General features: G+C 39.6%; 1 protein-coding gene across 1 annotated transcript in view; it reads right to left on the reverse strand.

Annotated features, from left to right (window-relative positions):
- Positions 1-26,900, reverse strand: part of LOC128660548 (TPR and ankyrin repeat-containing protein 1-like) — a 327,764-nt gene that overhangs the window by 136,108 nt on the left and 164,756 nt on the right. Inside the window, 2 exon segments of the mRNA XM_053714460.1 lie at positions 1,069-1,225; positions 21,991-22,134. Of these exon segments, the coding sequence (XP_053570435.1) occupies positions 1,069-1,225; positions 21,991-22,134 (301 nt within the window).

A 26,900-nucleotide genomic window follows, 5' to 3' on the forward strand; every position in this document is an offset into this window, starting at 1 on the left:
TAAAATGCTCAAATAAAGCAATCGATTTTGCCCATAAAAGTGTCTACCAGTTTTACAGCCCATATTAAGCCCTTTATTCTGTTTGAGACTAAGAAAATGGCTTACCGGTCCCCATGAGGGGAAATGACAGCCTTCCAGCATTACACAGTCTTGTTAGAAATATGGCTAGTCATACCTTAAGCAGAAAAGTCTGCTAACTGTTTCCCACAACTGAAGTTACTTCATCTCAACAGTCCTATGTGGAAACAGCAAACGATTTTAGTTACTGCTGCTAAAATCATCTTCCTCTGACAAACAGAACTCTTCATCTTTTTCTGTTTCAGAGTAAATAGTACATACCAGCACTATTTTAAAATAACAAACTCTTGATAGTAGAATAAAAAACTACAACTAAACACCACATACTCTTAACCATCTCTATGGAGATGTTGCCTGTGCAACGGCAAAGAGAATGACTGGGGTGGGCGGAGCCTAGGAGGGACTATATGGCCAGCTTTTGCTGGGACTCTTTGCCATTTCCTGTTGGGGAAGAGATATTCCCACAAGTAAGGATGACGCCGTGGACCGGACACACCAATGTTGGAGAAATAACTCTTTTATGCATGATGAGGAAAGTAATATTTTTGATATCATCTTTCTATTTTTAATAACCATTTCATACACAGTTTATCTGTCTTCTTTTACTGTGGCACACTTTAGTATGATGCACTTTACCGATTTCACAGAGGTACATTTATTTGGCACTTGTCTCCGTGACACTTGGACACAGTAATACACTTTCTCTGTTCATATCAGAGTGAAGGTCAACTCCAGCCCTCATATGTCTCTAACTAGCCATTTGAGGTGAATCAGTGATTGAGCAGTGGTCTAATCCAGGCAGGAAAATATTCACATTCTGCCCTGTTAGAAGGCTTGAAGGTAAAAATTATAGGTTATGTTTAAAATAGCCGGAAAAAAATGATTAATGCCAATCCCTGGAGTACTTTTTGCAAATACTCTAAGTACCCTCAGGGGTAGACGTACCACAGATTGAGAAACTAGGCTCTAGAGAAAGTAACATATACATACCTTTTTTTTCGCCTGTCTGGACTACTTTTACAAAGTTCCCCTTGATGAAGTACTCAAAAGCTGGTGCTCGTTTTTCCAGATTCTCATCAAATATCCAAAGATTCACTCTGGCTCTAGTAATTGCTGTGTATAGCTGTTTGAGTTCTCCATTCAGCAGCTAATAGAGTAGATAAGTAAATGAGTATTCTAGATCATCGGAACACAGAAGATGTCTATCAAGCAACTTTTCAGGTTTAACTACTTGCTATTGTCTAATGCATACTCATTAACAGCCTCTACTGTAGTGATGTAAAACACATATTACACAGTAACTTGTGAACAGACATTTAGCTTTTAACTCAAGGAAATTCTAGATCTCAAAATTTAAAGTGCAAGATCTAAAACTCTTTAATATCCTAGAATGTATACAGGGCAGTGGGATTGTGCTTTGTGTAACCTATGGAGTCGGTGGTGAGCTGATTTGTTTTAGTGCCCTGTAGTGCAATAGAAAAAGGCTTGCAGTGGGAGGCTGGCAGCATCGACAAGCACCAAGTCAGGATTAATGATAACTTTTAAGAGCTGTCTCAGCCCCTTTGGAGATGAGATGTTAGTAGAAAAAATAGAGTTTAGTAGTTCTTTCAAAACTAACTTTCATTTTGCAGATAATTTTTTATTCAGAGTCTAACAGTCCCTTGCATTTTTCCAAAATAAAGCAATTCCACCAGAACCATGCAATATCTGTACCTTTATTGGCACATGTGGCTCTCAGGCAAAAAGTGTCAATGTTTCGGGTTATGCACCCTTATGGCATGACTAAGGGTGCATAACCCAAAACGTTGCCACTTTTGGCCTGAGATCCACATGTTCCAATAAAAGCTCAGATATTCCATGGTGCTGGTGGAATCGCTTTATTTTGGAAAAATATATTGGGAATGTGCACATGAAAATAGTGTTTTGTGTGTGCTGGTAATCACTAATGTGTTAAAAGTCCCTTGCATGTTCTCCATAACTTCCCACAATTTATAGAACCTAAGTCACAGCTGATACATCGCCTTATATACATGTTTGTATGTCTACATAAAATATTCCAACGCACACAGTCTTTGATATGGATTTGCCCCCCCATATGCAGCTATAACAGCTGCCACTCTTCTGGGAAGACTTTTTACAAGATTTTGGAGTGTGTCTGCAGGAATTCACATCCATTCAGCCAAAAGAGCACTTGTGGGTTCAGGCACTGAGGTTGGACAAGAGGGTCTAACTTGCAATTGGCATTCCAATTCATCCCGAAGGTATGCAATCAGCAGACCACCCACCCCATATGACTCTGTGCAGACCTTTTGAGTTCCTCCACACCAAACTTGTCAAACTATGTCTTCATGGACCTTGCTCTGTGCACAGGGACACAGTCATGCTGCTGCCACAAAGTTGGAAGTACCCAATTGTCACATTAAGATGACCCTTCACTGGAACTAAGGGGCCAAGCCCAAACTCTGAAAAACCATTACCCCATTTTCCATCAAACTTTACAGTAGGAACTATGTATTCCAGTGGGTAGCATTCTCCTGGCATCTGATAAGATTCTTCCATCAGACTTCCAGATAGTGAAGCATGATTCATCACTCCACAGAACACATTTTCACTGCTTCAGAGTCCAGTGAAGGCATAGTTTATCCCACTATAGCTGACGCTTGGCATTGAGAATCTTGATGATGTGAGCTTGTGATGCTTGTGTACAGCTGCTTGGCCATGGCAACCTATAACCTGAAGCTCCCAACACACAGTTCTTGTAGTGATGCTGGTTTTGGTTCTAAAGGCAGTCTGGAACTTTGCAGTAAATGAAACAACAGATGATAGACAATTTTACATGCTTCAGCCCTCTGCAGCCCCGCTCTGTAAGTTTGTGCTGTCTACCACTTCATGGCTGGACTGATATCACTCCTAGACGCTTCCACTTCACAACAATAGCGCTTGCAAAGTGAATGTATAGATTCCTCCCATATGACCTTTAATTCCAAGAAAGGAGTGTTCTTGATGTGGTGTTTTGATTTAGATGAAAAGGATTTGATTAGTGAAAATCTCTTTAGTGTGTGTGTTGTACTGCCTCCCTTTGAAATATTCAACTTAGCTGCAATTTGGTTCTGGGATAATAATGTATTGTTGAATAATACAGAGAAAAGTTATCATTTAGGTACAAAGCGCCTAAAAGGCTGGGTCTAGAGCTAATAAGAACAGATAAACAAATATATATGTATAAAAAATAACAATTTAATAATACAAGCATGGATCCATGTTACAATCAAAGAACATATTAAAATCAATAAACTAAAAACAAAGGTTTCTGGTAGCGCCTCAGCGGACCGATCCCCCTTCTATGGGATCGTTGATCCTCTGTCACCTTGCTACAGGTGAGGGTCGCCTCGTTAAGGGCTATAACAAAAAATCTCTGTGTGTTCCTTGGTATAGCAGTAACGATCAACCCAGAGACTAATTGGAAAATGTGATGTGTAGTGGTGATGCACAAAAGAAAAATGTACAATCAATGCAAAACAATCAAACAGATGAATAAGGTCAATAGCAAAAAACAAATGAAGTCAATAGCAAAAAAACAAAAACAAATACAGTCCTTTAGAAAGTAATGTTCAATCCAACAAATCCTAACGTGAAAAAAAGGGGTGAAGAAACAGTGGCCACTGTAAAAAAGTTTGTTGTGTTCCTGATAAATTTCTGTTAAATCCTGTGAAATAGTGGCAGCCTGAAATAATACCAGGTAATGGTGATGTAAAAATATATTTTCGTCAAGGGCCCGGCCGACCCGAAAAGTACCATTGGTGTTACTGGAGAAAGTAAAGGAGATTGCGCTCAAGCTAGAATGATTACCACGACCTCAGAGTTCTGGTTAACAAGCTGTAGCTGCACAGGAAGTAAATGGGAGGGGCACTTCCTGTGCAGCTACAGCTCGTTAACCAGAACTCTGAGGTCGTGGTAATCATTCTAGCTTGAGCGCAATCTCCTTTACTTTCTCCAGTAACACCAATGGTACTTTTCGGGTCGGCCGGGCCCTTGACGAAAATATATTTTTACATCACCATTACCTGGTATTATTTCAGGCTGCCACTATTTCACAGGATTTAACAGAAATTTATCAGGAACACAACAAACTTTTTTACAGTGGCCACTGTTTCTTCACCCCTTTTTTTCACGTTAGGATTTGTTGGATTGAACATTACTTTCTAAAGGACTGTATTTGTTTTTGTTTTTTTGCTATTGACTTCATTTGTTTTTTGCTATTGACCTTATTCATCTGTTTGATTGTTTTGCATTGATTGTACATTTTTCACGTGATTCACTGATTGTTACACCACTTACACTTGTCACTATCTCAACCTAGATTATTAGGTCACACAATTGTGTGTGTGGGACACACACGAAAATTTATTCTTATATATCTCTAACTGCTAACTAGGTTTAGCATCTTTTTTACTACCTTTAGCAAGGGTTAGCATTCTTCTTCTCTTTTGTGCATCACCACTACACATCACATTTTCCAATTAGTCTCTGGGTTGATCGTTACTGCTATACCAAGGAACACACAGAGATTTTTTGTTATAGCCCTTAACGAGGCGACCCTCACCTGTAGCAAGGTGACAGAGGATCAACGATCCCATAGAAGGGGGATCTGTCCGCTGAGGCGCTACCAGAAACCTTTGTTTTTAGTTTATTGATTTTAATATGTTCTTTGATTGTAACATGGATCCATGCTTGTATTATTAAATTGTTATTTTTTATACATATATATTTGTTTATCTGTTCTTATTAGCTCTAGACCCAGCCTTTTAGGCGCTTTGGATCTTTTATTCAAAATTTCTATTATATTTATTGACTACTAGGAGTCAATACCCAAAGCTAGGGTCACTTTGGGGTAGGCGCTGAGTGTATCACCCACTGTTACCATTTATCATTTAGGTACACTCAAATAAATGAAGTATATAACATCACAAGCCGAATAGACTAAATGACCAATCATGTTATTTGAAAAAGAAAAAAAAAGTTAAATTTTGTTTCCAGCAATATGTAGGTGTCACAACTCATCCCTCTAAAGGGCGAATTAGAGAACACATTGTTATTAGGAGAAATGATACCAAGTATCCCAGTTGCTAAACAATTTACCAACATGGTGAGGGTAGTGACTATTAGTCTTTAATAGGAATTTAACAGGTTAAAGGGACAGTAAATCCCAACATTTTCTTTCGTGATTTGGATACAACATACAATTTTAATCAACTTTCCAATTTACTTCTATTATCAAATTTGTTTCATTCTCTTGTTATCCCCTTTACTGAATGAACATCATTGCACTACTGGCAGCTAGCTGAAAACATCTAGTTAGCCAATCATAAGAGACAAATGTGTGCAGGCACCAGTCAGCAGCTAGCTCCCACTAGTGTAGTATATGTGTGTATTCTTTTTCAACAGGGGATACCAAGAGAACAAAGCAAATTTAAAAAAATGAGAAGTGAAAACAGTCTTAAAATGACATGCTCTATCTGAAAAGTGCACGTTTAATTTTGACTTTATCTCTTTAAACAAACCCACAAGAGAAGTTTTTTTGGGGATGTTTTACTCACTAACAAGAATGCCTACAGGCATTAATTTTAAGTATGAGGTGGTTCTTTTTACCTACTTAAAAAGTTAAGTAGGAATTTTGTTTTTCAGCAGTAGTACAAATTTAAATATAGTTTCTCCATAGATAATTTAAAGAGTAAAGGAATAGTCTAGTCAAAATTAAACTTTCATGATTCAGAGCATGTAATTTTAAGCAACTTTCTAATTTACTACTATTATCAACTTTTTTTAGTTCTCTTGGTATCTGTATTTGAATGTAAGTTTAGGAGCCGGACCATTTTTGGTTCAGAACCTGGGTAGCGCTTGCTAGTTGGTGGCTACATTTAGACACCAATCAGAAAGTGCTACCCAGGTTCTGAACCAAAAACATAATTTATGCTTACCAGATAAATTCCTTTCCTTCCGGATAGGGAGAGTCCACGACTTCATTCCTTACTGTTGGAAAATACAACACCTGGCGACCAGGAGGAGGCAAAGACACCCCAGCCAAAGGCTTAAATATCCCTCCCACTTCCTCATTACTCCAGTCATTCTGCCGAGGGAACATTAGGGTATAAATGGTGCCTAAAGAATAAAATAAATAGGGGACCGCCCATAGACAAGAAAAAATGGACAGGCCGTGGTCTCTCCCTATCCAAAAGAAAAGGAATTTATCTGGTAAGCATAAATTATGTTTTCCTTCCTAAGGGAAAAGTCCACAGCTTCATTCCTTACTGTTAAGAAAATTATACCTAAGCTCCAGAGGACACTGAATGAATAACGGGAGGGAACAAAAAGGAAGAGGCGGACCCTATTCTGAGGGCACCACAGCCTGCAAAACTTTTCTCCCGAAAGCTGCTTCCACCAAAGCAAAAACATCAAACTTGTAAAATTTTGAAAAAACAGAATTTATGCTTACCTGATAAATTACTTTCTCCAACGGTGTGTCCGGTCCACGGCGTCATCCATAACTTGTGGGAATATCTCTTCCCCAACAGGAAATGGCAAAGAGTACAGCAAAAGCTGTCCATATAGTCCCTCCTAGGCTCCGCCCACCCCAGTCATTCGACCGACGGACAGGAGAAAAACAGGAGAAACTATAGGGTGCCGTGGTGACTGTAGTTAAAGAAATAAATTCATCAAACCTGATTAAAAAACCAGGGCGGGCCGTGGACCCGACACACCGTTGGAGAAAGTAATTTATCAGGTAAGCATAAATTCTGTTTTCTCCAACATTGGTGTGTCCGGTCCACGGCGTCATCCATAACTTGTGGGAACCAATACCAAAGCTTTAGGACACGGATGAAGGGAGGGAGCCAATCAGGTTACCTAAACAGAAGGCACCACGGCTTGCAAAACCTTTCTCCCAAAAATAGCCTCCAAAGAAGCAAAAGTATCAAATTTGTAGAATTTGGCAAAAGTGTGCAGGGAAGACCAAGTCGCTGCCTTACATATCTGATCAACAGAAGCCTCGTTCTTGAAGGCCCATGTGGAAGCCACAGCCCTAGTAGAGTGAGCTGTGATTCTTTCAGGAGGCTGCCGTCCGGCAGTCTCGTAAGCCAATCGGATGATGCTTTTCAGCCAAAAAGAAAGAGAGATAGCAGTAGCCTTTTGACCTCTCCTTTTACCAGAATAGACGACAAACAGAGAAGACGTTTGTCTGAAATCCTTTGTTGCTTCTAGATAGAACTTTAAAGCACGGACTACATCTAAATTGTGTAACAAACGTTCCTTCTTTGAAACTGGATTCGGAGACAAAGAAGGCACAACTATTTCCTGGTTAATATTCTTGTTGGAAACAACTTTTGGAAGAAAACCAGGTTTAGTACGCAAAACAACCTTATCTGAATGGAACACCAGATAGGGCGGAGTACACTGCAGAGCAGATAACTCAGAAACTCTTCTAGCAGAAGAAATAGCAACTAAAAACAAAACTTTCCAAGATAACAACTTAATATCTATGGAATGTAAAGGTTCAAACGGAACCCCTTGGAGAACTGAAAGAACTCGCTGATAATCCCTTATCCAAACCTTCTTGTAGGAAGGAAAGGATCCTAGGAATTTTGATCTTACTCCATGAGAATCCCTTGGATTCACACCAACAGATATATCTTTTCCATATTTTATGGTAAATGTTTTTAGTTGCAGGTTTTCTGGCTTGTACCAGAGTATCTATCACAGAATCCGAAAACCCACGCTTAGATAAAATCAAGCGTTCAATTTCCAAGGCGTCAGCTGGAGAGAGACTAGATTTGGATATTCGAATGGACCCTGTACTAGAAGATCCTGTCTCAAAGGTAGCTTCCATGGTGGAGTCGATGACATATCCACCAGGTCTGCATACCAAGTCCTGCATGGCCATGCAGGAGCTATCAAAATCACAGAGGCCCTCTCCTGTTTGATCCTGGCTACCAGCCTGGGAATGAGAGGAAACGGTGGAAACACATAAGCTAGGTTGAAGGTCCAAGGCGCTACTAATGCATCCACTAGAGTCGCCTTGGGATCCCTAGATCTGGACCCGTAGCAAGGAACCTTGAAGTTCTGACGAGACGCCATCAGATCCATGTCTGGAATGCCCCATAATTGCGTCAACTGGGCAAATATCTCCTGGTGGAGTTCCCACTCCCCCGGATGGAATGTCTGACGACTCAGATAATCCGCCTCCCAGTTTTCCACTCCTGGGATGTGGATCGCAGATAGGTGGCAGGAATGATCCTCCGCCCATTCTATGATTTTGGCCACTTCTCTCATCGCCAGGGAACTCCTTGTTCCCCCCTGATGGTTGATGTAAGCAACAGTCGTCATGTTGTCTGATTGGAATCTTATGAATCTGGCCTTTGCTAGTTGAGGCCAAGCCCTGAGAGTATTGAATATCGCTCTCAGTTCCAGAATGTTTATCGGGAGAAGAGACTCTTCCCGAGACCATAGACCCTGAGCTTTCAGGGAGTCCCAGACCACGCCCCAGCCCACTAGACTGGCGTCGGTCGTGACGATGACCCACTCTGGTCTGCAGAAGCTCATTCCCTGGGACAGGTGATCCTGGGTTAGCCACCAACGGAGTGAGTCTCTGGTCTTCTGATCTACTTGAATCACTGGAGACAAGTCTGTATAGTCCACATTCCACTGTTTCAGCATGCACAGTCTTAATGGTCTTAGATGAATTCGCGCAAAAGGAACTATGTCCATTGCTGCAACCATCAACCCTACTACTTCCATGCACTGAGCTATGGAAGGTCGTGGAACAGAGTGAAGAACTTGACAAGCGTTTAGAAGTTTTGACTTTCTGACATCTGTCAGGAAAATCTTCATTTCTAAAGAATCTATTATTGTCCCCAAGAAGGGAACTCTTGTCGACGGAGACAGGGAACTTTTTTCTATGTTCACCTTCCACCCGTGAGATCTGAGAAAGGCCAGAACGATGTCTGTGTGAGCCTTTGCCTTTGAAAGAGACGACGCTTGTATCAGAATGTCGTCCAAGTAAGGTGCCACTGCAATGCCCCTTGGTCTTAGAACCGCTAGAAGGGACCCGAGTACCTTTGTGAAAATCCTTGGAGCAGTGGCTAGCCCGAATGGGAGAGCCACAAACTGGTAATGTTTGTCCAGAAAGGCGAACCTTAGGAACTGATGATGATCTTTATGGATAGGAATATGTAGATACGCATCCTTTAGATCCACGGTAGTCATAAATTGACCCTCCTGGATTGTAGATAAAATCGTTCGGATAGTTTCCATTTTGAACGATGGCACTCTGAGAAATTTGTTTAGAATCTTTAAATCCAGAATTGGTCTGAAGGTTCCCTCTTTTTTGGGAACTACAAACAGATTTGAGTAAAACCCCAGTCCTTGTTCCACAGTTGGAACTGGGTGTATCACTCCCATTTTTAACAGGTCTTCTACACAATGTAAGAATGCCTGTCTCTTTATTTGGTTTGAAGATAAGTGAGACATGTGGAACCTTCCCCTTGGGGGTAGTTCCTTGAATTCCAGAAGATAACCCTGAGAAACTATTTCTAGTGCCCAGGGATCCTGAACATCTCTTGCCCAAGCCTGAGCGAAGAGAGAGAGTCTGCCCCCTACTAGATTCGGTCCCGGATCGGGGGCTACTCCTTCATGCTGTTTTGGTAGCAGCAGCAGGCTTCTTGGCCTGTTTACCCTTGTTCCAGCCTTGCATCGGTTTCCAAGCTGGTTTGGTCTGCGAAGCATTACCCTCTTGTCTAGAGGCTGCAGAGTTGGAGGCCGGTCCGTTCCTGAAATTGCGAAAGGAACGAAAATTAGACTTATTCTTGGCCTTGAAAGGTCTATCTTGTGGGAGGGCATGGCCCTTACCCCCAGTGATGTCAGAGATAATCTCTTTCAACTCTGGTCCAAAGAGGGTTTTACCTTTGAAAGGGATATTAAGCAATTTTGTCTTGGAAGATACATCCGCTGACCAAGACTTTAGCCAGAGCGCTCTGCGCGCCACAATTGGAAACCCTGAATTTTTCGCCGCTAATCTAGCTAACTCCAAAGCGGCATCTAAAATAAAGGAATTAGCTAACTTAAGTGCGTGTAATTCTGTCCATAACCTCCTCATACGGAGTCTCTCTATTGAGCGACTTTTCTAGTTCCTCGAACCAGAACCACGCTGCTGTAGTGACAGGAACAATGCACGAAATAGGTTGCAGGAGGTAACCTTGCTGTACAAAAATCTTTTTAAGCAAACCCTCCAATTTTTTATCCATAGGATCTTTGAAAGCACAATTATCCTCGATAGGAATAGTAGTGCGCTTGTTTAGTGTAGAAACTGCCCCCTTGACCTTAGGGACTGTCTGCCATAAGTCCTTTCTGGGGTCGACCATAGGAAATAATTTCTTAAATATAGGAGGGGGAACAAAAGGTATGCCGGGCTTCTCCCACTCCTTGTTCACTATGTCCGCCACCCGCTTGGGTATAGGAAAAGCGTCGGGGTGCACCGGAACCTCTAGGAACTTGTCCATCTTACACAATTTTTCTGGAATGACCAGGTTGTCACAATCATCCAGAGTAGATAACACCTCCTTAAGCAGTGCGCGGAGATGCTCTAATTTAAATTTAAATGTCACGACATCAGGTTCTGCCTGTTGAGAAATTTCCCCATCTGACAAAACCTCCCTCATGGCCCCTTCAGATTGGTGTGAGGGTATGACAGAGCAATTATCATCAGCGCCCTCCTGCTCTACAGTGTTTAAAACAGAGCAATCGCGCTTTCTCTGAAATGCAGGCATTTTGGATAAAATATTAGCTATGGAGTTATCCATTACTGCCGTCAATTGTTGCATAGTAACAAGCATTGGCACGCTAGAAGTACTAGGGGTCTCCTGCGTGGGCAAAACTGGTGTAGACACAGAGTGAGATGAAGTAGAACTATGTCTACTCCCTTCATCTGATGAATCATCTTGGGCAACTTTACTATCTGTGGCAGTACTGTCCTTACTTTGTTTGGACGCTATGGCACAATTATCACACAATTTGGAAGGGGGAGACACATTGGCTTTCATACATACAGAACATAGCTTATCTGAAGGTACAGACATGTTAAACAGGCTTAAACTTGTCAATACAGTACAAAAACCGTTTTAAATCAAAACCGTTACTGTCTCTTTAAATTTTAAACAGGGCACACTTTATTACTGAATATGTGAAAAACAATGAAGGAATTGTTCAAATTTTACCAAATTTTCAGCACAGTGTCTTAAAGCATTCAAAGCATTGCACCCCAAGTTTCAGACCTTTAAAAAGTTTTAACCCCTCTACAGTCCCAGCTACAGCCTTTGCTGCGACTTTACCAAACCCAGGGGGGAATACGATACCAAATGAAGCCTTCTAGGAACCTTTTCAACTACTTTCAGATCCACACACATGCAGCTGCATGTCCTGCTCTCAAAAGTAACTGCGCAGTAATGGCGCGAAAATGAGGATCAGCCTACTACAGGGAAGGCCCTTCCTGACTGGAAAGGTGTCTAAACCAGTGCCTGATGTTAAAAAACGTTCCCCAAAGTTTATAAGTGTGAAATTAAACCTCAAGCTGTATAAAATGCCCAAATAAAGCAATCGATCTTGCCCATAAAAATGTCTACCAGTTTTATAGCCCATATTAAGCCCTTTATTCTGTTTGAGACTAAGAAAATGGCTTACCGGTCCCCATGAGGGGAAATGACAGCCTTCCAGCATTACACAGTCTTGTTAGAAATATGGCTAGTCATACCTTAAGCAGAAAAGTCTGCTGTTTCCCCCAACTGAAGTTATTTCATCTCAACAGTCCTATGTGGAAACAGCAAACGATTTTAGTTACTGCTGCTAAAATCATATTCCTCTCACAAACAGAACTCTTCATCTTTTTCTGTTTCAGAGTTAATAGTACATACCAGCACTATTTTAAAATAACAAACTCTTGATAGTAGAATAAAAAACTACAACTAAACACCACATACTCTTGACCATCTCCGTGGAGATGTTGCCTGTGCAACGGCAAAGAGAATGACTGGGGTGGGCGGAGCCTAGGAGGGACTATATGGACAGCTTTTGCTGTACTCTTTGCCATTTCCTGTTGGGGAAGAGATATTCCCACAAGTTATGGATGACGCCGTGGACCGGACACACCAATGTTGGAGAAAGTATGTAAGGAGGATCAGGTAGCCACCTTACAAAACTGATCCGTAGAGGCCTCGTTCCTAAAGGCCCAAGAGGAAGCCACTGCTCTAGTGGAATGAGCCGTTATCCTCTCAGGAGGACGATGTCCCGCTGTCTCGTAAGCTAAGCGGATGACACTCCTTAACCAAAAAGATAGGGAAGTCGAAGTAGCCTTCTGCCCCTTACACTTTCTCAAATAGATGACAAAGAAGAAGATTGTCTAAACTCCTTAGTAGCCTTAAGATAGAACTTCAAGGCGCGAACCACATCCAAATTGTGAAGTAAGCGTTCCTTCGATGGAGGAGGATTAGGACACAAGGAAAGAACCACAATCTCCTGATTGATGTTGCGATCTGACACAACCTTAGAAAGAAAAGCTAATTTAGTACGTAAAACTGCCATATCTGCATGAAAAACTAGATAAGGGGGCTTGTATAGCAAAGCAAGAGATCTCAGAAACTCTGCGCACAGAGGCGATAGCCAATAAAAAGAGAACCTTCCAAGATAACAATTTAATGTCAACGGAATGCAGAGGCTCAAACGGAACCTGTTGCAAAACCCGAAGAACAAGAGTTAGGCTCCAAGGAGGAGCCCCAGATCTAAACACAGGTCTGATCCTAATCAGAGCCTTAACAAAGGACTGCTCATCTGGAAGCTCAGCCAGTCTCTTGTGCAATAAAATCGACAGGGCCGAAATCTGTCCCCTCAGGGAAAAAAATAAGAGAAAAGATAAGATCCTGGCAACCTTAACTCTGTGCCAGGAAAAAACACGCTCTTCACACCAGAATAAATAGGTCCTCCACACCTTGAGGTAGAGATACGCTGAGTAACTGGTTTACGAGCTTGAATAAAAGTATCAATGACACTCTCAGAGAAACCTCTCTTGGCTAAGACTAAGTGTTCAATGTCCACGTAGTCAGCCTCAGAGAATCTAGATTTGAATGAACAAATGGACCTTCTATCAGCAGGTCTCTTTGACAAGGTAACTTCAATCGAAGTAAAGGAGGACATCTCCACTAGATCTGCGAACCACGTCCTTCGCGGCCCCGAAGATTTGAAGCCTATCTTGTATCCCTGAGATACCACCTCCAGGGCCCACGGATCCTGTACGTCCTTGAACCAGGCATCTGAAAAAAGAGACAGTCTGCCCCCTACACCTACCGGGTCAGGGGCCACCCCTTCATGCAGATTTGTTTTCAGCGGGCTTCTTATTCTGCTTGGATTTATTCCATGACTGAGCCGGCTTCCAAGTACTCTTGGGTTGCTCGGGCTTGGAGGAAGATTGCTGTCGTTGGGATTTGTCAGAACGAAAATTAGAAGATTGTCGTCCCTTAGACTTATTCTTCTTATCTTGCGGTAGGAAGGCACCCTTGCCTCCGGTAACCATAGAAATAATGGAGTCCAGGCCTGGACCAAATAAAATCTTTATCTTGAAGGGAAGAGAAAGGAGTCTGGACATAGAAGTCATATCCGCAGACCAAGACTTCAACCAGAGCGCTCGGTGGGCTAGGACCGTAAAGCCAGAGGCCTTTGCATTTAGGCAAATAATTTGCATGTTTGCATCACAGATAAAAGAATTAGCAATTCTCAGAGCTTTAATTCAGTCTTGAATATCCTTGAGGGGAGGCTCCACCTAAATAAGTTCCGCTGGCTACTGCAGCCGACGGTTGAAACAAAAATCTGTTTGTTGAAACATCTGTCTCAGAAATGTTTCCATTTTCTTATCCATCAGCTCTCTGAACGAAGAACTATCGTAAAGAGGTATAGTAGTACGTTTAGCAAGAGTAGAGATAGCACTATCCACCTTAGGAATGGAGCCCCACAAATCCAGATGAGAGTCTGGGACCAACTTTTTAAGTTAAAAGTAGACGAGGGGGAAAAGGAAGAACCAATTCTTTCCCATTCGTTCTTAATAATGTTTGTCATTTTAACCAGCACAGGAAAAGTCAAAGGAACTTTCCTCTCTTTGTAAACTCTGTCTAATTTAGGTATCATAGGTTCTTTAGGCAGCGTGGCCTCTGGAACCTCTATAGTAGACAGAATCTCCTTTAGATTTAAAATTGAACACAGGGATATTTAAGTCATTGGTTGGGGTGTCTTTGCCTCCTCCTGGGGGCCAGTGTTGTATTTCCCAACAGTAAGGAATAAAGCCGTGGACTCTCCCTATCTTAGGAAGAAAAATGGGTCGGCTCCTTTGCTTACTTTTTCAAATGAAGATACCCAGAGAACAAAGAAAAATTAATAATAGGAGTAAAATAGAAAGTTGCTTAAAATTGCTGTATCTGAATCATAAGTTTAATTTTAACTAGACTATTCCATAACAAGTTGAGCATAGTTTATTTTTTTACATCATTTTTTCTGAACATTTATTTTTAGTTTTGTGATATTTATCTATTATTTAATTTTTATCTGTTTCTATCTCATTTAATTAATTTCTAAAAATATATCCACTATATGTATACATTATAAACAAAATTCGATTAATAGGTCATTGAATTCAAATCTACATATTGTAATTAAATTATAGTATTAACTTAAATATAGAATTGATGAATTCCATATATTCTACAACTGTTGTTCACTACCGATGGGACAGGACTTCTCAAAGTTACGTTTTTAATATAACAGAAGAATATGTGACTTAATAATCAAATGCCATATATTTAATTTATTAAATTATATATTTAATAATTATATATTTAATTTATTGCCATTAAAAACAGTATATGTGTACTTTTTCTGTTTTAAATCCATCTGTTAAAGGGTTAAGTTAAATTAGTGCATATAGTAATGCTTATAATGCAATGACACCTCTTGAATTAACTCTTTTTTTTTTTAAATCCCAATTATAGTAAATATCCAATCAGCGTTTGTGTCATTTGACAATCTTAAAGTCCAGCACCTTTAAAGCCCTTAGAAAGCCTATGTAGAGAGTGGATTAGACTGCTCTATACATCACAACCCTGCCAAAATAGGAAATGAAGGGGGGTGGAGGAACAGACAATACCAATTAGGATTATAAATCTTTTATTATAAAATATATATACAATTAAAAAAATAAAATAAAAGTGGTTTTACTTGCAAACAAATATATTTTTCATTACAACTTTCTTAGTCTGAAATTTACCATCACTTTAAGTAAAAATATAAGCACATTGGTTTACTGTTCCGATAGTAGTGAACACACTTGAGGATTAATCCTATGAAAACATGTGAAAAACAGAATTTATGTTTACCTGATAAATTACTTTCTCCAACGGTGTGTCCGGTCCACGGCGTCATCCTTACTTGTGGGATATTCTCTTCCCCAACAGGAAATGGCAAAGAGCCCAGCAAAGCTGGTCACATGATCCCTCCTAGGCTCCGCCTTCCCCAGTCATTCGACCGACGTAAAGGAGGAATATTTGCATAGGAGAAATCATATGATACCGTGGTGACTGTAGTTAAAGAAAATAAATCATCAGACCTGATTAAAAAACCAGGGCGGGCCGTGGACCGGACACACCGTTGGAGAAAGTAATTTATCAGGTAAACATAAATTCTGTTTTCTCCAACATAGGTGTGTCCGGTCCACGGCGTCATCCTTACTTGTGGGAACCAATACCAAAGCTTTAGGACACGGATGATGGGAGGGAGCAAATCAGGTCACCTAGATGGAAGGCACCACGGTTTGCAAAACCTTTCTCCCAAAAATAGCCTCAGAAGAAGCAAAAGTATCAAATTTGTAAAATTTGGTAAAAGTGTGCAGTGAAGACCAAGTCGCTGCCTTACATATCTGATCAACAGAAGCCTCGTTCTTGAAGGCCCATGTGGAAGCCACAGCCCTAGTGGAATGAGCTGTGATTCTTTCAGGAGGCTGCCGTCCGGCAGTCTCATAAGCCAATCTGATGATGCTTTTAAGCCAAAAAGAGAGAGAGGTAGAAGTTGCTTTTTGACCTCTCCTTTTACCAGAATAAACAACAAACAAGGAAGATGTTTGTCTGAAATCCTTTGTAGCATCTAAATAGAATTTTAGAGCACGGACAACGTCCAAATTGTGTACCAAACGTTCCTTCTATGAAACTGGATTCGGACACAAAGAAGGTACAACTATCTCCTGGTTAATATTTTTGTTGGAAACAACCTTCGGAAGAAAACCAGGCTCAGTACGTAAAAACCACCTTATCTGCATGGACCAGATAGGGCGGAGAACACTGCAGAGCAGATAACTCAGAAACTCTTCTAGCGGAAGAAATTGCAACCTAAAACAAAACTTTCCAAGATAATAACTTAATATCTATGGAATGTAAGGGTTCAAACGGAACCCCTTGAAGAACTGAAAGAACTAGATTAAGACTCCAGGGAAGAGTCAAAGGTCTGTAAACAGGCTTGATTCTAACCAGAGCCTGAACAAACGCTTAAACGTCTGGCACAGCTGCCAGCCTTTTGTGAAGTAAAACAGATAAAGCAGAGATCTGTCCCTTCAGAGAACTCGCAGAAAATCCTTTCTCCAAACCTTCTTGTAGAAAGGAAAGAATCTTAGGAATTTTTATCTTGTTCCATGGGAATCCTTTAGATTCACACCAACAGATATATTTTTTCCATATATTATGGTAAATTTTTCTAGTTACAGGCTTTCTAGCCTGAATAAGAGTATCTATTACAGAATCTGAAAACCCACGCTTTGATAAAATCAAGCGTTCAAACTCCAAGCAGTCAGTTGGAGGAAAACCAGATTCGGATGTTCGAATGGACCCTGAATAATAAGGTCCTGTCTCAAAGGTAGCTTCCATGGTGGAGCCGATGACACATTCACCAGGTCTGCATACCAAGTCCTGCGTGGCCACACAGGAACTATCAAGGTCACCGAAGCCCTCTCCAGATTGATCCTGGCTACCAGCCTGGGAATGAGAGGAAACGGTGGGAATACATAAGCTAGGTTGAAGATCCAAGGTGCTACTATTGTATCCAATAGAGTCGCCTTGGGATCCCTGGATTTGGACCCGTAACAAGGGACCATGAAGTTCTGACGAGAGGCCATCAGAACCAAGTCTGGAATGCCCCATAATTGAGTTATTTGGGCAAAGATTTCCAGATGGAGTTCCCACTCCCCCGGATGCTCCTCCATCGCCAGGGAACTCCTTGTTACCCCCTGATGGTTGATATATGTAACAGTCGTCATGATGACTGATTGAAACCTTATGAATTTGGCCTTTGCTAGTCGAGGCCAAGCCTTGAGAGCATTGAATATCGCTCTCAGTTCCAGAATGTTTATCGGGAGAAGAGAGTCTTCCCGAAACCATAGACCCTGAGTTTTCAGGGGTTCCCAGATCGCGCCCCAGCCCACCAGACTGGCGTTGGTCGTGACAATGACCTATTCTGGTCTGCGGAAGCTCATTCCCTGTGACAGGTTGTCCAGGGTCAGCCACCAACGGAGTGAATCTCTGGTTATTTGATCTACTTGTATCGTCGGAGACAAGTCTGTATAATCCCCATTCCACTGTCTGAGCATGCCCAGGTGCAATGGTCTTAGATGAATTCGTGCAAAAGGAACTATGTCCATTGCCGCAACCATCAACCCTATTACTTCCATGGACTGCGCTATGGAAGGAAGAAGAACAGAATGAAGTACCTGACAAGAGCTTAGAAGTTTTGATTTTCTGGCCTCTGTCAGAAAAACCTTCATTTCTAAGGAAACTATTATTGTTCCCAAGAAGGGAACTCTTGTTGACGGGGACAGAGAACTTTTTTCTATGTTCACTTTCCACCTGTGAGATCTGAGAAAGGCTAGGACAATGTCCGTATGAGCCCTTGCTTTTGACAGAGACGACACTTGAATCAGGATGTCGTCCAAGTAAGGTACTACTGCAATGCCCCTTGGTCTTAGCACCGCTAGAAGGGACCCTAGTACCCTTGTGAAAATCCTTGGAGCAGTGGCTAATCCGAATGGAAGTGCCACAGGTAATGCTTGTCCAGAAAGGCGAACCTTAGGAACCGAAAATGTTCCTTGTGGATAGGAATACGTAGGTACGCATCCTTTAAGTCCACCGTGGTCATGAATTGACCTTCCTGGATGGTAGGAAGGATCGTTCGAATGGTTTCCATTTTGAATGATGAAACCCTTAGAAACTTGTTTAGAATCTTGAGATCTAAAATAGGTCTGAATATTCCCTCTTTTTTGGGAATTATGAACAGGTTGGAGTAAAAACCCATCCCTTGTTCTCCTAATGGAACAGGATGAATCACTCCCATGCTTAACAGGTCTTCTACACAGTGTAAGAATGCCTGTTCGAAGATAATTGAGACCCGTGGAACCTTCCCCTTGGGGGTAGTTCCCTGAATTCCAGGAGATAACCTTGAGAAACTATTTCTAGCGCCCAAGGATCCTGAACATCTCTTGCCCCAGCCTGAGCAAAGAGAGAAAGTCTGCCCCCCACCAGATCCTTCCCAGATCGGGGGCCAACACTTCATGCTGTTTTGGTAGCAGTGGCAGGTGACTTGGCCTGCTTACCCTTGTTCCAGCCTTGCATCGGCCTCCAGGCTGGCTTGGTTTGAGAAGTATTACCCTCTTGCTTAGAGGGTGTAGAATTTGAGGCTGGTCCGTTTCTGCGAAAGGGACGAAAATTTGGCTTCTTTTTAGCCATAAAAGACCTATCCAGAGGAAGGGCGTGGCCCTTTCCCCCAGTGACGTCTGAAATAATCTCTTTCAAGTCAGGGCCAAACAGTGTTTTACCCTTGAAAGGGATGTTAAGCAAAAGCGATCTGCGCGCCACGATAGCAAACCCTGAATTATTCGCCGCTAATCTAGCTAATTGCAAAGCGGCATCTAAAATAAAAAAGAGTTAGCCAATTTAAGAGCTTGAACTCTGTCCAAAACCTCCTCGTACGAAGATTCTTTATTGAGCGACTTTTCTAGTTCTTCGAACCAGAAACACGCAGCTGTAGTGACAGGAACAATGCATGAAATTGGTTGTAGAAGGTAACCTTGCTGAACAAACATCTTTTTAAGCAAACCCTCTAACCTTTAATCCCTAGGATCTTGAAAGCACAACTATCTTCTATAGGAATAGAAGTGCGTTTGTTTAGAGTAGAAACCGCCCCCTCGACCTTGGGGACTGTATGCTATAAGTCCTTTCTGGGGTCGACTATAGGAACTAATTTCTTAAATATAGGGGGAGGACAAAAGGTATGCCGGGCCTTTCCCACTCCTTATTTACTATGTCCGCCACCCGCTTGGGTATAGGAAAAACATCGGGGGGCACCGGAACCTCTAGGAACTTGTCCATCTTACCTAATTTCTCTGGAATGACCAAATTGTCACAATCATCCAGAGTAGATAATACCTCCTTAAGTAGTGCGTGGAGATGTTGAAATTTAAATTTAAAAGTTACAATATCAGGTTCTGCTTGTTGAGAAATTTTCCCTGAATCTGAAATTTCTCCCTCAGACAAAACCTCCCTCCTGGCCCCTTCAGATAGGTGTGAGGGTATGTCAGAACAGATATCATCAGCGTCCTCTTGCTCTTCAGTGTTTAAAACAGAGCAATCACGCTTTCTCTGATAAGTAGGCATTTTGGAAAAAAATGCATGCAATAGAATTATCCATTACAGCCATTAATTGTTGTATGGTAATAAGTATTGGCGCACTAGATGTACTAGGGGCCTCTTGTGTGGGCAAAACTGGTGTAGACACAGAAGGGGATGATGCAGTACCATGCTTACTCCCCTCATTAGAGGAATCATCTTGGGCAATATCATATCTATGGCATTATTATCCCTACTTTGTTTGGACATTATGACACAAATATATCACATATATTTAAATGGGGAGACACATTGGCTTTCATACATATAGAACATCGTTATCTGATGGTTCAGACATGTTAAACAGGCTTAAACTTGTCAACAAAGCACAAAAAACGTTTTACAATAAAACCGTTACTGTCCCTTTAAATTTCAAACTGAACACACTTTATTACTGAATATGTGAAAAAGTATGAAGGAATTGTTCAAATTTCACCAAAATTTCACCACAGTAACTTAAAGCCTTAAAAGTATTGCACACCAAATTTGAAAGCTTTAACCCTTAAAATAACGGAACCGGAGCCGTTTTTACATTTAACCCCTATACAGTCCCAGGTATCTGCTTTGCTGAGACCCAACCAAGCCCAGAGGGGAATACGATACCAAATGATGCCTTCTATAAGCTTTTTCAGTGGTTCTTAGCTCCTCACACATGCATCTGCATGCCATGCTTTCCAAAAACAACTGCGCATTAGAGGCGCGAAAATGAGGCTCTGTCTATGACTAGAAAAGGCCCCCAGTGAAAAAGGTGTCCAATACAGTGCCTGCCGTTTTTATTAAAACAATCCCCAAGATTTAACAACTATTAAAAGTAATAATCTGCCAAATATACTTAGTAAAGTAATCGTTTTAGCCCAGAAAAATGTCTACCAGTTTTTTAAGCCCTAATGAAGCCCTTTATTCTTTTACTTAAACTAAGAAAATGGCTTACCGGTTCCCATAGGGAAAATGACAGCTTCCAGCATTACCGAGTCTTGTTAGAAATGTGTCATACCTCAAGCAGCAAAAGTCTGCTCACTGTTTCCCCCAACTGAAGTTAATTCCTCTCAACAGTCCTGTGTGGAAACAGCCATCGATTTTAGTAACGGTTGCTAAAATCATTTTCCTCTTACAAACAGAAATCTTCATCTCTTTCCTGTTTCAGAGTAAATAGTACATACCAGCACTATTTTAAAATAACAAACTCTTGATTGAAGAATAAAAACTACATTTAAACACCAAAAAACTCTAAGCCATCTCCGTGGAGATGTTGCCTGTACAACGGCAAAGAGAATGACTGGGGAAGGCGGAGCCTAGGAGGGATCATGTGACCAGCTTTGCTGGGCTCTTTGCCATTTCCTGTTGGGGAAGAGAATATCCCACAAGTAAGGATGACGCCGTGGACCGGACACACCTATGTTGGAGAAAACATGTGAAATTGTAGTGGTGATCCCACCTTGTAACATACAGTACAAGTATTACAGTGATTGATGTAATGAAGTTTGCTCAGATTCTTATTTTCTGGATTAAAGGGACACTGAACCCAAATTTTTTTCTTTTGTGATTCAGATAGAGCATGCAATTTTAAGCAACTTTCTAATTTACTCCTATTATCAAATTGTATTAATTATCTTGGTATCTTTATTTGAAATGCAAGAATGTAAGTTTAGATGCCGGCCCATTTTTGGTGAACAACCTGGGTTGTTCTTGCTGATTGGTGGATAAATTCATCCACCAATGAACAAGTGCTTTCCAGGGTCCTGAACCAAACAAATAGCTTAGATGCCTTCTTTTTCAAATAACGATAGCAAGAAAACTAAGAAAAATTGATAATAGGAGTAAATTAGAAAGTTGCTTAAAATTGCATGCTCTATCTGAATCACTAAATAACAAATTTGGGTTCAGTGTCCCTTTAAACAATGACCTTTGGACCTTGCTGTGTCATTATAATATCTGTGTAAATTCAGATGTCAAGAAAATGTTTCCGTTAGAAAGCAAATGCTTGTTGTAGGATCTTCTGTGTTAAAGAACATTTTAAATAAATATAATACTTCTAAAACTTACAACGGTCACAGCTGCAGTATTGTACACAAGATTTTTGCACTAAAATCAAAAGAAGCAAAAGAAAAATGTCAGTGTGGTTTTGTACCTTGTGCATTTCGGGGTTTAAAGTGAAGGGTCTACTAGTAGATGCCGAGAGGCTATCCAACGGGACTTCAATAAGAGGCTGATTCTTATCATTCAAATAAATAACTGGAGTGAAAGAAGAAATTATTCTCCATTCCTTGGAAGCCTGAAAAAAAAAACACACAGGAGTCATCTGATTAGTAAAAAAAGAAGTGATAAGATTTATGTTAAAACACAACAATATGTTACAGTTGAGTTGTATTTTTTTTTACAAAAACTGCTATCACAGACTATAGAACTTTTTTGTAGGCAAACCCTTAAAAATTATTTTAGATTTGGTCATAATTTACCCCATCCCTGATTCACAAAGCATTACTCAGTAGTTCTCTGTTCAATTAAAGGGACAGTCTAGTCAAAATTATACTTTTAAGATTCAGATAGGACATGCAATTTTTTTTTTTTAAATTTCTCTTTTTATTCAATATCCAACATAATAACATAAGACATTATTTCATTTACATTGTCTCATTATACTTTACGGGTAATTTAACGAGGAGAAAGAAACAAAAACAAAAAATCAAAAACATATTTCAGAGAATTACATTACATCTTCAACCCATGTTTCATAATACAAATTCAATTCTATTTTGTTAGATTTTCCTTAACCTTCTTAAGTAATCAGGATGGCTTATTTAGAGTTTATTTGGTCTAAAAAAAAAAAAAAAAAAAAAAAAAAGAAACGAATAAATTTTCCCATCTCTCCCCCTCCTCCTCCCTCCTTTATTGTTCAATTTTTACCATGTTCCTAAAATAACTAATTCTGAGGATCTAAATGGGTAAATTAAATAATCAATTTCTTTTTTAGGGAAAGTTTTTATAAAGGAGGACCATTTTTGAAAAAAATTACATACATCTCTTGTATCATAAAATTTTGTATTATATTGTTCAAGGATACATTGTTTTTTTATGGAGTTTCTAATTTCCGAAAATGTAGGAGCTGATGTATCTTTCCATTTTTTGAAAATCATATATCTAGATGCTAGTATGGCAACATTGACAATTTTTTTCTGATCAGGTGGAATTCCTGGATCCAGTCTGAGTAATATTATATTTATGAATGAAAAATCCAGGTGGGAGACCCCCACCCTTTTACTTAACCAATATTCCATTTTTTTCCAGATTGCTTTTATTTTAGGACATTCCCACAACATATGCTTAAAATTAGCCGCTATTAATGAGCATTTTGGGCATTTATTAAATTGGGAATTCCCCCATCTATGACCCTTTTCCGGGGTGAAATATGTCATATGAAGAAGTTTTATATGAGATTCTTGCCATGTAGCAGAGAGAGTTGTTCGCCTGACTTCTAATATCGATGTTTGGATATTCCCTACTTCAACCTGTTCTGGTGCTAAATTAACTGCCCATTTTGATTGAATTCTTGTTATATTGTTTAAACCTTTGTCTGAGTTCAGTATTTGATAGCAATATGTAATGGATAACCGTCCCTTTTTAGCCTGCATTAGCCAATTCTCCAGAAGCCCCATTGACCAATTCCAGCCTGAATAATTTAATAATTTCCAAATATAGTGTCTTGCTTGTAGGTAAACATAAAAATCTTTTTGGGAAAGATCAAACTCCGCTCTTAAATCAGCAAATGTTTTGATATGCTTTCCTGCAGTGTCTACTAATTGTATCACTTTATCCAAGCCCATCTCTTGCCATTTTTGTAATGGAGCTAAGTGTAGGCCTACTGCAAAGTGAGGATTCCCTTTTAAAGGTAAATATTTAGAAATTTTTTTATCAACTTTTAATAGGGTGCAGATCTTTGACCAGGCCTTGATTGGAGTATATATAGTTTTGGAGCTTTTTATTACCTTTGGTATATCTCTTAATTCATTGTGTATTAATGCTATTGGGAGATAGGGAAAGGTTATATTATTTTCTAGATCATTATCTGTTATATAGTCTTTGGAACAGATCCAATCCACTACAATTCGGGCCAATCCTGCTAAATTATATAGACGAAAATCTGGCAGGGCACAGCCGCCAAATTTTTGAGGTAGGCTAAGTTTCTCTAATGCTATTCTAGGCTTTTTCCCTTGCCAAATAAACTTTCTAAGGGCCATATTTAGGATCTTAATATCTTTATCCTTCAGAAGAATTGGGACATTTTGAATAATATATAAAATTTTTGGCAGTAATATCATTTTATACAGAGCAATACGTCCTGACAGTGAAATGGGAAGATTTTGCCAGTTCTTCATTGTATATACCATAGTTTTTAAGATTGGGGGTATGTTAAGACTATACCATTTCTCTGGTGTGGAAGAGACTAAAATACCCAAATATCTAAAAGCTTCTTCAACTATTTTAAAGGGTATATTTTCTTTTAGTTGGGAAGGTCGTTTTAACCATAGTAATTCGGTTTTAGATGTATTCATTTTGTAACCTGAGAACAAAGTAAATTGATTTATAATTGATAATAATTTGGGTAAATTTGTCTGAATCTCTCTCATATATAATAAGATATCGTCAGCATATAATGCTATCTTAAGTTCTCTATTTCTTATTTTTATCCCTTCACCATCTTGTCTAATCCTTATTGCAAGAGGTTCTATTGCGACATTAAAAAGCAGGGGTGAAAGAGGGCATCCCTGCCTTGTGCCCCTAGCTAAACATATATCTAATGACTGTCTAGTATTCACTATTATCTTTGTTGAGGCTTTATTGTAAAGATTTTCAATGAATTTAGAGAATTGGCCCTTAAAACCAAACTGAGCTAGCGTATGAAGAAGATGATCATGATGGACCGAGTCAAATGCTTTCTCAGCATCGATTTTAATGACTGCCTTATCACTTTTATCCTGTTTTCCTTCTTGTCCTCCATTCATCTCTGATTTGAAATAATCAATAGTGAGAAACAGCTCTCGAATCTTAGCTGAAGAATTTCTATTTATTAAAAATCCAGCTTGATCTTTGTGTATTATAGTTGGAAGGAGAGTTTGCATTCTTTGGGCAAGAATAGAGGTCATTAGTTTATAGTCCACATTTAACAAGGCTATTGGCCTATATGACTCTTTCTGGGTTAAATCTTTCTCAGGTTTTGGTATAAGCGTTGTATAAGAGGCTGCAAAACTAGAAGAGGGAGAATTGCCCTCAATATACATATTATTAAATAACCTTGTCAAATGCGGAACTATCAGTGGCGATAATATTTTATAAAACTCACTAGGCAGGCCATCAGGGCCTGATGCTTTATTGGTAGACATATCTTTAATACTCTTTTTGACCTCTTCTTCAGTGATAGGGGAGTTTATCATTTCATTTAATTCATCTGTTATTTTTGGAAAAGAAATCTTTTCCCAAAAATTTGCGCGCTGTTTCTTATCTGATGCCCTTTGAGAATAAAGGTCTTTATAGTAATTCGTCATTATTTTTAAAATCTCCTCTGGGTTTGTGATTAATTTATCTCCTTCCTTGACAGACTCAATTAAGGGAGATCCTTTGTCTTGTTTAATTAAATTGGCAAGTAATTTGCCTGCTTTGTTTCCATATTTAAATAGTTGTGCTTGTAATTTTAGTTCTCTTTGTGTAGTTTTGTGTAATAGAAAGGTGTCTCTTTCCTTTTTAGCTTGCGTGTATCTATTCCATGATTCAGGGGTTTTATTCAGTATATAGGTGTTATAAGTATTTGATAGTGTTCTTAAAACCTCTTCCTCTTTCTTTTTATATTTTTTTGTTCTATTAATATTGAATGCTAAAATCTCTCCCCTCATAACTGCCTTTGCAGCCTCCCAAAAGATGATTGGTCGGTTAGTGTAATCACTATTTAATTGGGCATACTCTTGAAATTTCAAGCTCACCATATTTTTAAATTCTGGATCTGCAGCCAAATACTGAGGAAAATGAAATCATAAATTTTTATTCTTGGGATCCTGTGCAAGTATTTCAAAAGTTATTGGGGCATGATCCGAGACTGTAATAGGAAGAATGATAGACTCTATATTTAAGTTTAAAAATTTCTCATCTACCAAAAATAAGTCTATTCTTGAAAGCGTCTTATGAGCTTTAGAAAGACATGTATAACTTTTAGTATCTTGGTTATATAGTCTCCAAATATCCTTGACTTTTAAATTAGTATATATTTTAGTAAAAACTTTTGTTTCTAGGTTATCTTTCTTTGTTCTTAAAATTCGAGCATCTTGTCTTAGTCTGTCTAATGCATAGTGTGGGGACATGTTAAAATCTCCTCCAATTATTAATAAGCCCTCTTTTTTGGAATGTATTTTAGTTTGCAGGGTATCCCAGAAAACATAATCAATAGTGTTTGGTGCATATATATTGCAGAGTGTATATATGTTTTTAGCAATCTTAACCTTCAATAGTAGGAATCTCCCACCTGGATCTATTTCTAAAACCGTAGATGCAGCCTTTATTTTTTTCCCAAGTAGGATTGCCACTCCCCCTCTCCTACCCAGAGCCGGAGCTGCAATAACTTCCTGTACCCATGATTTTTTGAGTTTAATTATTTCATCAATGTTCATATGTGTTTCCTGGAGGAGGGCAACATCTGTATTTATCTTTCTCAAATAGGATATGATTGTTTTTCTTTTGATAGGAGATGTTAATCCTCCTATATTCCAGGATACTATTTTACAAGTAATGTCTGTATCCATTATTTAATACCAGAGGGAAGAAGGAGAGAGAGGGAAAAAAAAAAAAAAAAAATATATATAAAAAAAAAAACTTTGTCTCCAATTCTTCCCCAACCCCTTCAATTATGTATTCCTGGTTGTCCCATTTTATCCCCCCTATCGTGGTGTCCCGATCAACCCTTGCCGGGGCATTAACCCTAGGTATGAGCTGGCTATTTCTTAAACAAAAAAAAAAGAAAATTTCTATTAAGATTAACATTAAGAATGATATATA

The sequence above is a fragment of the Bombina bombina genome, chromosome 5 (genome assembly GCF_027579735.1).
Source record: "Bombina bombina isolate aBomBom1 chromosome 5, aBomBom1.pri, whole genome shotgun sequence".
Taxonomy (NCBI): domain Eukaryota; kingdom Metazoa; phylum Chordata; class Amphibia; order Anura; family Bombinatoridae; genus Bombina; species Bombina bombina.